The sequence below is a fragment of the Delphinapterus leucas genome, chromosome 1 (genome assembly GCF_059928025.1).
Source record: "Delphinapterus leucas isolate spDelLeu-1000000601 "Yukka" chromosome 1, BTC_Dleu_Yukka2, whole genome shotgun sequence".
Classification (NCBI taxonomy): domain Eukaryota; kingdom Metazoa; phylum Chordata; class Mammalia; order Artiodactyla; family Monodontidae; genus Delphinapterus; species Delphinapterus leucas.
Window position 1 is genome coordinate 180,780,305 of NC_143129.1, and position 16,967 is coordinate 180,797,271.

The 16,967-nt window shown below is 46.5% G+C and overlaps 1 protein-coding gene across 1 annotated transcript; it reads right to left on the reverse strand.

Annotated features, from left to right (window-relative positions):
- Positions 1-217: 217 nt before the first annotated feature.
- On the reverse strand, positions 218-12,303 carry AADACL4 (arylacetamide deacetylase like 4). Its single transcript, XM_089916356.1, is given in 6 exon segments — positions 218-1,696; positions 1,699-1,970; positions 1,972-2,297; positions 3,948-4,006; positions 7,627-7,843; positions 11,818-12,303. Coding segments are annotated over 6 exon segments (1,233 nt in total). The 5' UTR covers positions 11,986-12,303; the 3' UTR covers positions 218-1,505.
- Positions 12,304-16,967: the final 4,664 nt, after the last annotated feature.

The window sequence follows — 16,967 nt, forward strand, 5'->3', positions numbered from 1 at the left end:
TGGGGAAAAATCACGTGCAAAAAGTTCTAGAAGCCAATAGAGGCCTCTGGCCAACAGCTAGCAAGGAACTGAAGCTCTCCATCTACAACTTCAAGAAACTGCATTCTGCAAACAACCTGACTGAGCTTGGAAGTAGATCCCTCCCCAGTTGAGCCTCAGATGAAACCACAGCCCCAACACCTTGATTGCAGCTAAGCTATTCTCAGACTCCTGACCCACAGAAACTGTGAGATAATAAATGTGTGTTGTTTTAAGCCACCAAGTTCATGGTAGTGTTGTTACACAGCAATAGATAATTAACAAACTTTTCCATCAAAGCTGCTTGCATATAACACATGGATCATGATGCCTGTCCATGCTCCCAGGATCCCAGTCCAAACTGCTTATGTAGATATCTGTCCCCTCTGCAAGAATCCACGACTCCCTCCTCCATCAGTCATAGGTGAGGTCCTTGGCACCAAGAGATGCTATGGTTGCAGAGAAGAGAGATTCTCCAACTTTAGCACTTGGGTAGGACTAGGCTGCAGAGAGGCCCAGTGCTACTACAAATGTATCTAGCAAACACAGGCCCAATGCAAAAGCTAATGTGGACTGCCCCCAGCATGCAATATAATTATTCTCTTCCTTTTCTCTGTGAGCAGAGAAAGTGGTGTGAGCTAAGTGAAGGCAAGGTTCTTTGTAAAAGTGGGACCAATATATAAGTGCACCAAAGAAATCTGACACCTTACTGCTTTAGGGAATGCAGTTTCCGTATCCCAGATGGCACCCAGAGATTCCCAAGACAGCCTTGGCTCTGAGACCCTGCCTCTTGGTAACCAGTGATCTAGTTTTGGAATTCAGATTAAAGACTTAAGCCCAGGAAAAGTCCCCAGCTCCCAGAGCCCACCCTTTTCCTCACTGCCTTCCTCTTGCTTCTTCTTGCATCTCCCTTTCCAGTGATCTCTTCCAAAACTTCCCCTTAGTCCAGCCCAAATGTGGCTCTACTGAGGGCAGAGATCCACTGCAGCAGCATTTCTCAGGCCAACTGGAACCAATCTGTAACCAATCTGCAGGAATTTGGCTGGTGACCTTTGGCCCCAGGAACAATTAGGTGCCCCCTCTTCCAACAGATACCTGACCCCAAAAATTGCTTCAGCATTATGGGTATATACCCACAATGGACAGTATGGCCAGCTGTTGGCATTCATTCTGCAGAGGCCTTGTGTGTTAGAGCTTTGAGAAATTTTAAAGGCATTTTTTTCTCCATTGACTATTTATTTCAACCGAATGAGAATGTTAGAGAATGCTGCTAGATCCAGAATTGAACACTGTTGGCACTGAAAGGAAACAGACACAGTTTGGATTTTCTCAAACACTAGGCAAGACTATTCTTAGCTTACTTCTCATCCTTCCCCTGCAGGGTAAGCCCTGACTTAGCATCTCCTTAATCAATAAAATACAATTCATCAAAGGACTCAGCACGTAGTAGAGACCATACTTGCTATGCCCTACTCAGGGCCCCAGGGTTACAGTGTGCTCTTTATACAACTGACTATAGCATTCACAATTTTCAGGGAGCATGGGAAAGAGAAAGGCTTCCAATCAAATAATATCAGAGATCCATGAAAGCCATCCTCCACGTGGTACCACGTCACGGGGACCCACTTGTCCTCCAAGCACTTCTTATAGAGCAAGATGTCATCATGGAGGATGTCATACAGCTCACCAGGAAGGCCTTGGGAAGCTGGGCAATGGTCTCATCAACGTTTATGAGGGGTGTATGTTCCACATCCAACAAGGGATCGTTTTCTAGATAGGCAGCCTCATTGAAAGGGGCAGGAAACACAGGTTGGTAGTCTGTCTTCTTGAATCTCTTGGGTACGTTGTCCGCGCTGACCCACTTCCAGTACTTCTTCCAGACTTCCGGGGGAATGAAAGCACCACTCAAGGTGGCATCCCACCAGAAGTCGATAAGCACGTATTTAAACACGCATCATGAACTTCCGGGTGAGGAGCTGGACGTGTTGGTTCTGCGGAAAGGATGGCAGCCAAAAATTAATGAGTTGGACAATGGGATAAATCAGGACCTGGGCCCTGATCCGAGGAAGACCGGATCTGCCCACCAAGGTCTGAGAGGTCAAGGTCGCGATCCCTGCCCCAGCGCTGTCTCCGCAGATCACAACGCAGACCTGCCAGAAGGAAGCAGAAATGCCCATGCCTCCTTGGACTCTCTCTTGCCCATCCACCACAGGGGTGAAGGCTATGCAGAACCAAACAGTTGAAAGGTTGATCTCCTCCAGGAGCTTACTTAAGAAACCCCATTATGTCTTGATGAGGAATCAGGGGGCACCCAGCTCCTGACCATTTCCCCCCGTACAGTGCTCTCGGGGCATTTCCTCACAGGCACCATCCACCTGCAACCCCCTGGCAGCGTGCAGAACCTTACCTGCCTTTCTTCCTCCACCAGCCTGTCGATCAAAACCAGTCTGGCCTGCGTGCTAGGTCTTTTCAACTATCTAGAATAACAATATCCTCAACAATTTCCTACAGGGTATTAACAGAGGTGCTTATTAACACCTTTATGCATTCAAGGGATGTTTTTATTATCACCCTTCAGAGATGTAGAGTCTGGCGGAACTCTGATGGTGGAATTTCAGACACAAGGCTCAGCCGGCTGGGAGGTATGTTGATGGATCCTGGAAAGATGCTGTCTTCCTCAATCTCATCAAGAAAACCAGAGATGCTAAGGAAGTTACTTTAAGTAAGTTGTATGAGGGAGCTTGTTCTAGAGGTTGAACCTAAAAGGGCAGTTTTTAGTTCCTCTCACTTGCCTTCTCTAAACTGTTTCCCTGTAAATTGCTGTAATCTGTTGGATTAAGAACCGGAATTCTGGTGAGTGGTACCCATGGCCCCCTCCATCCACTAAAAAGCTCCCCCTCTCCTCTTTTCAAAGAACCTCAGGTGCCCTGAGTCATGGTTTTCTTGAGACGCTCCCAACACTGGTCCCTGCATGGCCAGCAGTTAATTTGTTAGCTAGTTAGTTCATAAGTCCATTAGGTATTAGGGGCTTTTTAATATTAATAATATTAATATTTATTCATTCCCAAAGACACGTTTAAACATTATTTAATTTGAGTTTTTTGTTCAGTTATTTCAAATAACATTAAAGGAAAGCTAAAAAGTTATTTTTTAAGTCAAAATGGCCCCAAGCTAAAAAAAAGCCTAGAAACAAATATTTTAAAGTTTGTCCCAGGCCTAATTGAAACCGTGCACCTCAGACTGGGACTTGAACCCACGTGCCGAGACTCGAACCCAGCCTAAACCCAGACTGGGACTTGAAGGTATTAGTTTCAACAATGCAAAAAGCACCTGCACCATCATCGCCCCAAACCACAGCCAGGACCTTGACCAGAACTTTCAGCCAAGCCCTTAATACCCCCACCACCATCCCACCTCGCTGCCTTCCCAGTCTGAGAGAACAGTTACCTTGAATCCCGCATCCATCACTCCTTTTCTTTCCTTTTTACATAGTTCCATTGTATCTATGTATATTCCTTAAAAGTATTATTATGATTTTAATTGTTTTTAATTTTGTAGACAAAGTATCTGGCTTTATGTAATTTTTTGAAAAATTTTTCACTGAATTTTATACTGTCAATATTCATCCACAGTATGGTATGCCTTACTTGAACAGCTATGTCATATCCCATAACGCCTTATTAGCTGTGCAATATAACACTGACTATCACAGTTGATTCATGCACTCCCCGTCAAGGGGCATTTGGGTTGTTTCGGGTCTGGGCTGTTTTGAACGATGCTGCGCCTGTCTCCATGGATGCATGTGCAAGAGTGCCTCTCTCGGGGCCTAGGACCTCCTCTCCCTCTGTTCTGCAAATCATCCAAGGCTTCACCCCTCCCTTCTGTCACCCAGGTAACACCCACCGACTTTCTCCAACAATTCACCCAACCGACAGCAGCACAGAGTCGATCTCCTGGGCTAGAAAACCACACAGGGCGCGGTTCACGTCTGCAAGACAAAACCGACACATCGGCAGCCACCTGTAGGGAGGTCGGTGCCCCACGGGCCCCAGCACTGCTCCCCAGCCCCCAAGAAGAGCTACCGACAGTGCTGGCACTGGGTGTGACATCTTCCCTTTCTTCCTATTCTTGGCTCCTGCGAAGTGACTCTGGCCACCTCTGCCGGGACAACACAAAAAGCCAAGTCAGACGCCTGAGTCCACCCCAATCTCCTGAATATCGGGGCTCAGATGTGCCTTGCGGCTCCCCAGCTGCAACGTTTTCTTTTACAGTAGAGGAAACTGTGGACCTAGAAGGCTTGGTGATTTGAAACCAACAAAGCCAAGATGAGGGAAGGTGGGCGTGTCTGCCCTGAAATATGAACAATAATTATATATATGTATAGATGTTATTAAGAAGTAAGCAGTGGTCGCATGGGCCATTTCTATGAGTCAAGCAGTATGTTTGAGGTTCTCAGAGAGCAGCCTGATCATTAATGCATTGACCACACGGGCACAGTGCCAGACACAGAATCTGTACCAAATAAACCACGTCTAACTCAGCAGTTCTCAACCCTGGCTATTTATAGAAGTACGGGGGGGGGGGGTGGTTACACACTCTGGTGCCCAGGCTGAGCCCCAAACCAAAAAATCAGAATCTCTAGGGTGGGAGCACAGGCGACAGGATTTCTCAAATCCCACCAGGCAATTCCAGTGTCAGGGGAGGTGGTGATTGACCATCTGGCAGAGAGAAGCAACAATGGGGCAGGTACATGCTTTGTTAACACGGTTTGGGGAGGTGACAGAAGAAGGGTCAAAACGATTCAGAGTGGGCAGCTCCTAAGGAGGTCTCAGACCTGGCTTAAGTCATCTGGGAGCTTTTTTAAAATACTGATGCTGGATCCCATCCCCAGAGACTGACAGTCGGCCTGGGGTAGGAGCTGGGTGTGAGTATGACTCTCAAGCCCCCGGGTGATTCTAAAGTGCACGCAGCCAGAGTGGAGACGACTGCTAGCCACGACCTGGTCCTGCCGACCTTCCCCACTTCAGCCCCCCACTCTGTGGTCCCGACATTCTTCTTTCTCTTGAGCACCCAAGGTTTTGCACTTGCTCTCCCTTAACAGGGCAGGGACTAGGGTGAGGCAAGCAAGGCACTCGCCTTGGGCGCAAAATTAAGGGAGCGTCCAAACACTCATTATCCAAGATAAATAATAGTTTGGTGCAATATTTTAAGGAATCAAAATGAATGCCAGAAACGTCCGTGATGAACAACATATCGAAATTTTAAATAGAATCCTCCTTTGCTTTTGCACGACTTACCCAGCTCTCTTGCATCCTGCTTTTATATAAACGTTGGTGTTTTTCATCTTAGTTTTCTGCATCAATACTGATATTTTTAATATTGCATAAAAATATATTTATCTGGATCACTGTGGTTTTGGGTGCCCCTTTAAATACGGAGGCCACGGAGGGTGCCTCACCTGCCTGACCCCATTCCCATAAGGCTTGGAGCTCTCTTTCCCGGCCCCTGTAGGGCCGGCTCATTCTCATCAGTTGATCCTGGGCTCAAACTTTGCCTTCTCGGAGAGGCTTCCTCTGATAGGAAAAATTAAATCTGCTCCCTGAGTCATTCTCTACTCCATCGCTCTGTGCTACCACGATGTGAAATTACCCTACTCATTTGTTTCACTGTCCAGCCCCCTGATTTGAGTGGGCTCCAATGAGGACCTTTCTTGTTCTCCACAGTGTCCCCCGTGCCTCAAAGAGGGTCTGACACAAAGTAGGTGCTCAGTAAACATTTGCTGAGTGAGCCCCAGTTTTACTTTTGGAAATAACGTCATCCCTCCACAGAGGAAGGGGTACAGACCCAGCCAATGAATGGGGGTGCTCCCCGGGGCCTCTGAAAGGGAAGAGTGATCTTGGACAAGGGTGAGGCCAGTAGATGGGAGATGATTCATAATTAACTTCTGAAAAGGGGAGAGCTTCAGGGCAGCAAATTCAGATGTTGTATTTTCACCACCAGGTGGCAGTACACCCTAATCTCAGGGAACATGTAATGCCAACAGCCCACCTCTTCACATGGGCAAATTTTCTCCTGTGCGGAAATAGAGACACAGACGTAGAGAACAAACTTATAGTTACCAACGGGGAAGGGGAGGGTGGAACAAATTGGGAGACCGGGATTGACATATTACATTACTATGTATAAAATAGATAACTAATGAGAACCTACTGTATAGCACAGGGAACTCTACTCAATGCTCTGTGGTGACCTGAATGGGAAGGAAATCTAAAGGAGTGGATATATGTATACGTATTTCTGATTCACTTTGCTGTACAGCAAGAAACTATCACAACATCGTAAATCAACTATACTCCAATAAAAATTAATTTAAAAAATTTTTTCTCCTGTGTGGCCATCCCTCCATCCATCCATTTGTTTGTTGGTTCATGAACATATCCTTTCACCCAGTTATTTGCCCATCCATCCATCTATATATTCATGCACTCATACATCCATTCAAAAAATAAAACCACAGGCCTGGCCCTGAGGATCCTGTAGCAAGCAAAATAGAAGACTTTCTCGCACTCTTGGAATTTCCACTTTTAGTTAGGGAAGGCAGACGGTAAATAAGGAAACACCCGGAGGAATGAGATAAGCTCAGATTGCGACAAGTGCCATGAAGAAAACTTTAAAGGATGATGTCAGGGATGGAGGTGGGGGGCGGGCATAGGGTAGGGCACTAGAGTGGGCAGGGAGAGTTCTTTAGATAAGACGTCCAGGGAGCCCACTCTGCGGAGAGACATTTGAGATCAGACTGGAAGAATGAAGAAGGGGTCACCCGTCCTGCAAAGCAGCGGTGAGGGGAGACACACTTTGCAGGACTTGGGAACAGCAAGTGCAGGAGATTCAGGGTGAGAAGGAGCCTGGTGTGTCCAAAGCCCAGAGGAAGAGGCAGCATGGTTGCAGCAGAGTGAATCGCTGTGGGAGGTGGGAGACCCGGGTGACCAGGTTGGAGAGGTGTGCAGGGCCAGCACCAGCTGTGGGGAGGAGTTGGGATTTCACCTGAAGACCCTGTAAAGCCACAGGAAGTGTTCACTGCAAGACTGACAAGTTCCGACTCGTATTTTTAAGGGTTCTTTCTGGCTGCTGGGTGAGGATTAGACTGTGAGGGGTGACATGGGGAGAGCAGTTACTGGGATGTAGGGATAAAGGGATGCGGGCAAGAGAAGGTGGCTTCGGATCACAGGAATCTTGCAGAGCCGGAGAGAAACACATGGGTTTGGGAAATACTGTGGGGTGAGAACAGACAGGACTGGTCAATGGCTGTGAGTGGTGAGGGAGCGAAGAAGAGTCAACACTGCAGGGTCATAAACACCAAACGCCACCCCACTCCAGCCCTGGCCACTTCACCACCCTCTCCTTGACCAAGAGTATCATAGTATAAAAAAGAATGTTTTCACACCATCTGCTGACTTGAGCCCAAAGCCCTTAGTCAGGGCTCCCTATAAAAACCTCCAGCTGCTGATTCCTTGGAGGGACTCCAACAAGGTTCCCATGGGAGGGGTGGGTAGAGCTTTGCATGAAGATGAGGCTCTTCCTTCACGAAGCCGCCGGGGACCATCTTACCCAGGCTCCCTAATACGGCGCCCGCTCCGCGGAAGATGCCGATGCCTCGCCGGGGGCTGGGGGAGGCCACCTTGGGCTGGAACAGCCTCATGGGTACAGTTCCAAAACGCAGGTTGGTTACCACAAGCCCAGGGTCCTTCTTGATTCTCACGCGGTTGTGCAAAAACTGAATAAATCTGGGCATGGAGCAAATCCTCAATTTCTCAAGTATATTCCCCTGTTAGAGGTAAGAGAAAGAGCGGGAGATATTAGGAGAGGTTAGGATCCACCTGGATGGTGGATGACTCCTGCCCCTTGTAACTGCTGGGATGTTTCTGCAGTTTCTTATCTGCCTCAAGGGCATGAACCTAGGGCTCATCAGGCTCTAGGTTGTGTCCAGATAAAGCATTGGGCTTTCAGAATCTCCTCCCCAAAGCTCTTGGTTGAATAGTGGTATGAATTTGCCAAAGAGCTAGCCCACGTTTGGGCTGAGTGGTTGGGCATTGAACTGATCAAAGCCAATGTCCAAGGCAGCTGGCTGGCAACCTCCCTCTCGTTGGCTCCCAGCCTAAGACGGCAAAGACGGCCCATCACCTGGGTCAACACCATCATTGCCTCTCTGGGTTATGACAGACCCTTAGGTCTCATTTGTGTTCAACAGGAAAGAGTCATGGGATCAATTAAGGATGTCTGCCATGGGCTCAGGGGGAAGGGGCAATGCCACAAAGGCTATATATTTGCCGAATGTGAAAAGAAGTCCATTGTTTTTAAATTAATATGGTCACTCTAGTTATAAACAAGCAAAATATCTGAATATTTCATGAAATATAGTTACATGGTATCATATCTCATGTACTAAATGCATTTCAGCCATAATGGATCATCTCTTCCGTGGACCTCGCATGGAATATGTGTCTTTGTCATAAAGAAAACAGCACGGGATAATTGTGAACATAATAAGAACAGCTGACACTTATTAGTCTCCTACAACATGCCAATACTGGTCCAAGTGATTTGGATTATTAACTGGCTTAAACTACTCAGAGACCCTCCTAAGTCAAGCACAATTATAAGCTCCATTTCACAGATGGGATAAGTGAGGCATGCCAAGGTCAAGTGCCTTGCCTGTCAACAAGTAAGATGTAGAACTAAACTAGAAGGAGCTTGGGTTCTTAAGGCCAGCAGATTTCGATTCAAGACTTAGCTCTACTACCACCGACTCACTGAAAGATCTTGAGCATTACCTTCTCTGAGCTTCAGTTTTCCTCATTTTATAAAATAGAAGAATGGAGTCTACAGTCCCTGAGGATGAAGCTTGGGAATTAGATGCAACCACCCATATGGAGTGTGTCACTGGTGGGTCCTGGTAAGTGTGAGCTCATACTGGGTCCTGCCCCAGGTTTATGGGATGACCCAGTGCATTCACTCCATGGAGACGACCCCACCCCCGTCCCCACTGCCCCATTGCCAAGGCTTAGGCTTCTCAAAAGGGAACTCCCAACAAAATCCCTATTTGCCGGCCTAAGGTAGGAGCAAGGTGACCAACGCGGTGGAGATGACCTACTTTCCCCACCACTTAGCCCACATCTGAGGAATCCATTTCCAGCACCTAGAAGAGCAAATGTTTCAGGGATTTTGAACGATGCAATGTGGTGATAAACGTCTCTTAGCGCGACATTCTAAAAGGTCACTAGATACAGCCAGGAAGTTAGATTTGGTTTGTTTTTTCCCACAGTGACTCCACATTTGCCAGAGCTGGTAATTTAGGACAGAGGCAAATAAGGAAGATTGATTATTATATATTATTATATAATATTATAAATACATATTATTTATATATAAATATTATAAATATATTGTGTGTATAAATATTATATTTCTATATTATTTGCATAAATGTTATAATGTGCATATATAAGTATTATAAATATAATATTTTGATATTATTTATAAGAATGTATTAGTAGTAGTATAAAGGGGACCATCACTAGTTTAGGAACGCCTGAGATCCAGGACTTTAGATGGATATTGAAACTCTTTCACAAAATATTCTAGCAGAGTTTGCCCTTTAAAATAAAATCTAGGGACTTCACTGGCTGTCCAGTGGTTAAGACTCCACGCTTCCAACTCAGGGGGCGCGAGTTCAATCCCTGGTCAGGGAACTAAGATCCTACACACCCTGGGAAGAGGTCAAAAAATGAAACAAAAACAAAAAATAAAATAAAATCTATAGGATTTGTTATATAAGTCATCATATCTTTTAGTAAGGCTGAAATCACTCATCACAGCTTTTAAATCAATAATGATTTTAGGAAATGCTGTGTCTTTGCCTTCAGAGATTTGATATATATACTAATAATAATCTATTTTTATGGAGTCCTTTCTAAGTGCCCAGCACTGTACCTTGCACCTTAAATGCATTTCTCATTCAATCCCCACCTCACACCTATAAAAAGCGTCTCTTGCTGTCCGCATTTTTCAGAGCAGAAAACAGAGACTCAAAGACATTAGTCTACAAAACTAGCAAGTGAAGATTCAGGTCTCAAACCCAAGGTTGTCTGATACCAAAACTAGACACCTGGTTTCTGGGCCATAGAAGCTTTTAGGTTCTGTCTCCTTCTCCCTAAAATTCTTATCCTTCCTGTACCTATCTGTCTTCTGGAACCAAGTGACCACTTGGATACCATCATCCTTATCATAGTCACCTTGTGACGAGCCGTCTGTCCTAGGAGGGCTCAGTGCTGGGGGGACGAGGATGGGACATCGTGAGCTGGATTCACCCTCCACGGCCCATCTCAGAGGCTCCCGTGAGCAGCTGTCATCAGAGATGCCTGGCTTGTGGGCTACTCTTGAGGAGAAACACTGAAGGTTGGAAAGGTCTCGGGTTTTCTGGGCCACCTGGACATCTGAGGCCCTCATTTTCAGCCCTAGGGCCTCAAACTAGCCTATAATTCCATAAGGATTGCAGCCACTGGCTTGAGACAGCCTGACCTCCAGCAAAGTGCGTGACCAGGATTAATAAGAGAGATCCTAGTACCGCATCCTCAGCCTGTCTCCTTGGGGCAGTGACGTTCATGTAATTATGACATAGACTTGTTCATTCCTCGGAAAGTCATCTGTTTCCCTGGTGAAACATTCCAGCAGCACAGAAACATATTTTACTTATTTACCAAATATCACCAAACAAATGAGCCCTTATCACCCATCATCTTGATCCTCTTACCAACCTGATGGAAGCAATGCAACTGTTCCCCCTTTGCAGATGACGAAACCAAGGCACAGAGAGGTGAAGTAACTTGCCCAAGATCACACAGCCAGGGAGCGGCTGTCAGAGCTGAGCGTGGCCTCCTCACCTCCTTCAACAGTTGTTCTCCCCACAGGTCATCATTGTGAACTGTCTGGCTGCCATCAGGTCTCCACCCAGGGCTGGGACATTGGGATTAAATCAAGTTGCCTGCCTCTTAGTGCCAAACTGTTTCCAAATCTGCTGTTCTAGGCATGCACCGTTCTACCCCAAATCCCAAACCCCTGTTCAGAGCCTGGCTGGTGTGGGCACTCTGAAATGCTGGGTGAATTCCCTGGTGGATTGATCAACAAATGGTAAGTAAGCACCTGCTAGGTGCCAGGCCCTGGGCTTGGGGCTAGGCTTGCAGAGATGCATAAGGTGGTCCCTGCCTTCCAGGTGCTTGCAATCTAAGCAGGAGGAAAATGCCTGTGTGCCATGAGGGGGAAGACACTGTGGCTGAAGCAAGTTCATTCTGTCAGGCTATAAGCTTTTTCAGGGCAGAGGCTGGGTCTGGAATCCTTTGGGAATCCTCAGAAATGAGCCTGGTGATTGGCACTCAGTAAATATTTGCTGTTGAAGAAAGGAAAGGAGGCGGGGGGCAGGCGAGATGAAGGACAAGAAGAAGGAGAGAAACAGAATCGCAGGCACAAGAGAGAGGACTGTCATCCGTCCCTCAGCGTCCATGAAGGACTGGCTCCAGGACCGCCATGATACCAACATTTTCATTGCTCAATCTCTTACAGTCGACCCCCTATCCAAGGATGCAGGACCCGCGGACATGGAGAGCCCACTTTATAGCAAGGTCTGTCTTTCTTGGGGGAGTCTGAAGAGAGAGAGGGAAGGCAAATGAAAGATGGAAAGGAGGGGCAAGGCAGAGAGAGAGAGAGAGTGCCCCAACCCATGACAGGGCCTGAGTGCAAACTCACCAAAGTGACCATGTAGAGGAACATGCAGTGCAGAAATCGGAACTTGGCAGGATGTTGCAGAGTAGAGGGGACACCTGTGGTGAGGAAGTGCTCAAAGACAGCCCAGACAAAGACCCCCAGGAGAAAGGTGCACAGTGCAGCTAGAAGCACCAGCCACGGGACAACCATGTTCCCGAGCCCGTGAGGAGTTTAGGAACTTCTGTCAGTGGGACTTGAGCTGGTCATATCGGCTGTCTCCTCCCTCCCACTCTTTTTCTTTTTTTTAACATCTTTATTGGAGTATAATTGCTTTACAGTGTTGTGTTCGTTTCTGCTGTATAACAAAGTGAATCAGCTATATGCATACGTATATCCCCATACCCCCTCCCTCTTGCGTCTCCCTCCCACCCTCCCTATCCCGCCCCTCTAGGTGGTCACAAAGCACCGAGCTGATCTCCCTGTGCTGTGTGACTGCTTCCCACTAGCTATCTATTTTACATTTGGTAGCCTCCCACTCTTTTTGGATTAATTTTGACCTGTGACCTGACCTGGCTTCTTAAACATAAACACAACACGACCAGTGGGAGCCGGAGGGACCTACTTCCTTAAGAAATACAGGGACCAGGGGCAGTCTTGGGAGATAGGCTTCCCAAAGGCTCAGCAGAGATCAGGCTCAAACAGAACCCGCAGCTGGGCACCAAGGGAGAGGTCTCATGCGAGCTGCACAGGAGTCTTTGGCCTGATCTTTCAAGTGTAAAATAGGAGACACACGGCCAGGCTTCCTCCTGTGCATCTGGTCGAGGTGGGCAAAGGGCCTCTTATTCCAGTCGGCTGTCCTGACCCCGCTCTGATGCTCCAGTTCCCCTGGGGAGAGGCAGCGGAGCCCAAGGTTAACAGGACCCACTCAGAAGCGAGCCCACCTGGGTTGAATCCTGCCTTTTCCACTTACTGGCTCTGTGGTCTTAGGTAAGTTATGTCTGTTCTCTGCATGTCCATTTCCTCTCCTGTAAGAAGGAGATAGAGAACCTAACTGAGGAACGGTGACTAGTGCTGCAATGAACCTGGGTGAGTAAACACCCTCTCACTTTTCAAGCCAGTTTTGCTGAGCTATAATAAACAAATACGTGCACACATGTGCATATGTAAAGGTGCTTAAATCATAAGGATAAGCTTGAGGAGTTTTCACAAAACAAAAACACCCAAGTGACCAGCACCCGAACCAGGATAAATAGCATCTTCTCCACGTCACCACCGCCCCCTCCCCCAGTTACTACACCCACCAGAGATAACCACAATCCTTCCTTTAACAGCCAAGACTCATTTGGCTGGTTTCTGAATTTTATGCAAATGGAATCACGCAGAGTGTTCCTTTATGTCTGGCTTCTTTCGCTGAACACTATTGTATGTATCTTCCGTGTTGTATGTATCGGTTCATTCATTCTTATTCTGGTATCGCATTCCATTGTATGAATATACCACAACTTTTGTGGTATATTTGGTATATTTGTGGTATATTTGTCCTTCTGCTGCTGAAGGACATTTGAGTTTTTGCCAGTTATCACTGCATTGCCTCTTAGCTCCAAACTCGTAATTTTTGCCTGCTCTGTGAAAATGGGCTGGAACCTTTCAACGTCTTTCCTTTGTCCACTGGCACCAAAGCATTGTCAAGAAAGAGTAGTGGAGGGATTTCCCTGGTGGCACAGTGGTTGAGAATCCGCCTGCCAATGCAGGGGACACGGCTTTGATCCCTGGTCCGAGTACATCACACATGCCGTGGAGCAACTAAGCAACATGCCGTGGAGCAACTAAGCGCCACAGCTACTGAGCCTGTGCTCTAGAGCCCGTGAGCCATGACTACTGAAGCCCGCGCGCCTAGAGCCCGTGCTCCGCAACAAGAAAAGCCACCGCACTGCAACAAAGAGTAGCCCCCGCTCACCGCAACTAGAGAAAGCCCAAGTGCAGCAAGGAAGACCCAACGCAGCCAAAAATAAATAAGCTAATTAATTAATTTTTTTAAAAAAAAGAGGGCTTCCCTGGTGGCACAGTGGTTGAGAGTCCGCCTGCCGATGCACGGGACACGGCTTTGTGTCCCGGTCCAGGAGGATCCCGCATGCCGCGGAGCGGCTGGGCCCGTGAGCCATGGCCGCTGAGCCTGTGCGTCCGAAGCCTGTGCTCCGCAACGGGAGAGGCCACAGCAGTGAGAGACCCGTGTACCAAAAAAAAAAAAAAAGTAAGAGTACTGGAAAGACATCTCAGGAGAGAAGGGCTCTGCTTCCTGGTTCCAGGTACTCACACAGCAGGATCCTGCAGACCACATGGCTTTGCCAGCACCCAGCTTCTGCACTGTGTGAGGAAAAGTGCAACAGAAGGAATTATTAACCATAACAGGGAGTCACAAGAGAAGAAGCAAGAAGTAAAGAAAGCTCAAAATAATTGCAGATATACTGAACAGCTATTGGTAATAGGGCTGAGATAGCTCACCCAAAGGAAAAACCCCACCTCTCACCCAATTGGCTTGAGGTCCAGAGCTTGTTGGAGAGGGCCTCACTGAATTGGTTAATAGTTGCTCTGCTGCTGTACCAGTGGGACTTGATGGCATCTACCCCAACCCTCACCCAAAGAAATTTGCTGGAAATCTGCCCTCCTGGGTGCTATTAAAAGCCCTTCATTCACAGGAAAGTATCTGGCTGGAGGCATTCTGCAGTGAAACTACCCAAGGGGCCTGGAAGGGAAAGCTACTACAAGAGATGCCATCCAAACAGCAGGAGCTGGAGCTGACAAAATCACAGACGCTGCAGGACCCGAGGTCTAGGGAAGCCATGCATACTTCAGGAGCTGCGCCTAGAGGAGCTGGTGGAGCAATTTGTACCCCAGGACATTGCTGAAAACAAAAGAGCCTACCTTGCAATTACGCTAACAGTTGGGTGTAGCACCAACAAAGGCAGATAGCTTAGCAGAGAGATGAGGGAAAGTCAGAGGGCCCTAAAGAAAAACAGTCATCCCGAGGCTGCACCCCCTTAGTCAGAGCTGCACACTAAGGGAAACAGACTTTACTGGAATATCCATCCAAGTCACTAAACAAATAAGCAAACAGTACAAGCAACAGGCCCAGGGAGGAGTGGGGGAGGAATCAATATCCAGCATTGCTACAATGTAATATCTAAAATCTCCAGTTTTCAACAACAGCAAAAAAAAAAAAAAAATGTACGAGCCATGCAAAGAAACAGGAAAGCGTGACCATAAGGAAGAAAAAAAAGGCAAGAGAAACTGCCTTTGAGAGCACCCAGATGTCAGGCTTAACAAACACGTCAAAGCAGCAATAATAAATATGTTCAGAGCCAAAGAAAATCATGCTCAAAGAAATAAAGGAACATATGATGACCTTATTTCATATAAAGAATACCAACAAAGAGATAAAAAATATTTTTTACAAAAGAAGACCAAACTAAAATTATGGGATTGGAAAGTACAGTAACCGAAATGAAATATTCACTAGAGGGGCTCACCAGTAGATTTGAGCTGACAGAAGAAATAATAAGCAAACTTAAAGGTAGACTAATAGAGACGGTGCAATCAGAAGAATGGAGAGAAAATGAAGGAAGTGAAATGAACAGAGAATTCCAAGAAAAGTGGGACATCATTAGGTACACTACCATACATGTAATGGAAATGCCAGAGGAGAAAAGAGAGAAAAACCATCAGGAAAATACTCAAGGAAATAATGGCTGAAAGCTTCCTAAATTTGATTAAAAAAACATTATCCACATCCAAGAAGCTCTAAGTATGATCAACAGAAAGAGATGGTGTCACTGGTAAATTCTGTCAAACACTTAAAGAGGAATTAATTCCAGTTCTTCACAAAATCTTCTTAAAATTAGAAGAGGAAGGAACACTTCCCAGCTTGTTCTATTGATCCAGGAGGGAAGGGGGCAGGGCATAACCTTTAAAAGAATGACATAGCCCAAGGACACAACATAAACTGATCAGAACAAACTAGGTCCAAGATGGCTCCACTAGACCCTGAGCCTCTATATTCTCATTGTAACACATCAACAAGCTAAATGACACACCACAGATGCCATGACAGTTTCAAGGCTGACCACAAAGGTCAAAAAGTGGGTGGTAACCCAATTCCTGGAAACCCCCACCCCTTCCCCAAAATAACTGGAATACTCCTCCCACTCATTAGCCTATGAAATTACCCACCCCTATAAAAACTGACAACCCCATACTCTGGTGCAGCTCTTGCCCACTCTCTGTGAAGTGTGTTTCTCTCTAAATAAATCCACTTCTTACCTACCACTTTGTCTCTCACTGAATTCTTTCTGCAATGAGACATCAAGAACCTGAGCTTCATAAAGTCCTGAGACCAAGCGTGTGATCTCAGTTAAAAGACCGTGGGTTCAAGTCCCATTCTGAGTCACACGGTTTCACTGTGACTCCAGTATTATCCTGATATAAAAGACAAAGACATCAAAATAAAAGAAAACTATGGCCCAATATACATGCAGAGATCCTCAGCAAAACTGAATCCAGCAACTTAGAAAAAGGATTAATTACCAAGTGGCATTTATTCCAGTAATGCAAAGCGGATTTAACATGTGAAATTCGATTAATATCATTAGAATACAAGATAAAAACCACAGGATCATCTCAGTAGATGCCGAAAAAGCGCTTAACAAACTCTAAAACCCTTTTGTGATAAAAACACTGAACAAACTCAAGACAAACAGGAACTTCCTGACTAAGGGCATCTATGAAAAAGCCACACCTAACATCATAATTAATGGTATATATCAGTTTCCATTGTTGCTGTAAAAAAATTATCATGAATTTAGTGGCTTAACCAATACACTCTCATTACCTCACAGTTCTAGAGGTCAGAAGTCCACCCTGGATTTCACTGGGCTAAAATCAAGGTGTCAGCAAGGCTGCATTCTTTCTGGATGATCTAGGGCAGAATCTGTTTCCTTGCCACCTTCTAGAGACCATCACATTCCTTGTCTCATAACCCTGAAACCGAGTGAGGCTCCTGGGCATTGAGCCCTCTTGTTTTTTCTCCCCCATTTCTTGCAGGCAAGACTCCAGCCTCCATGACCTTCCCTGAGTTCCAAAGGGCAGATTCAAGCTGCTGCTAATCAGGGTAGGAGTAGCCAAGAAACCACCTGAGG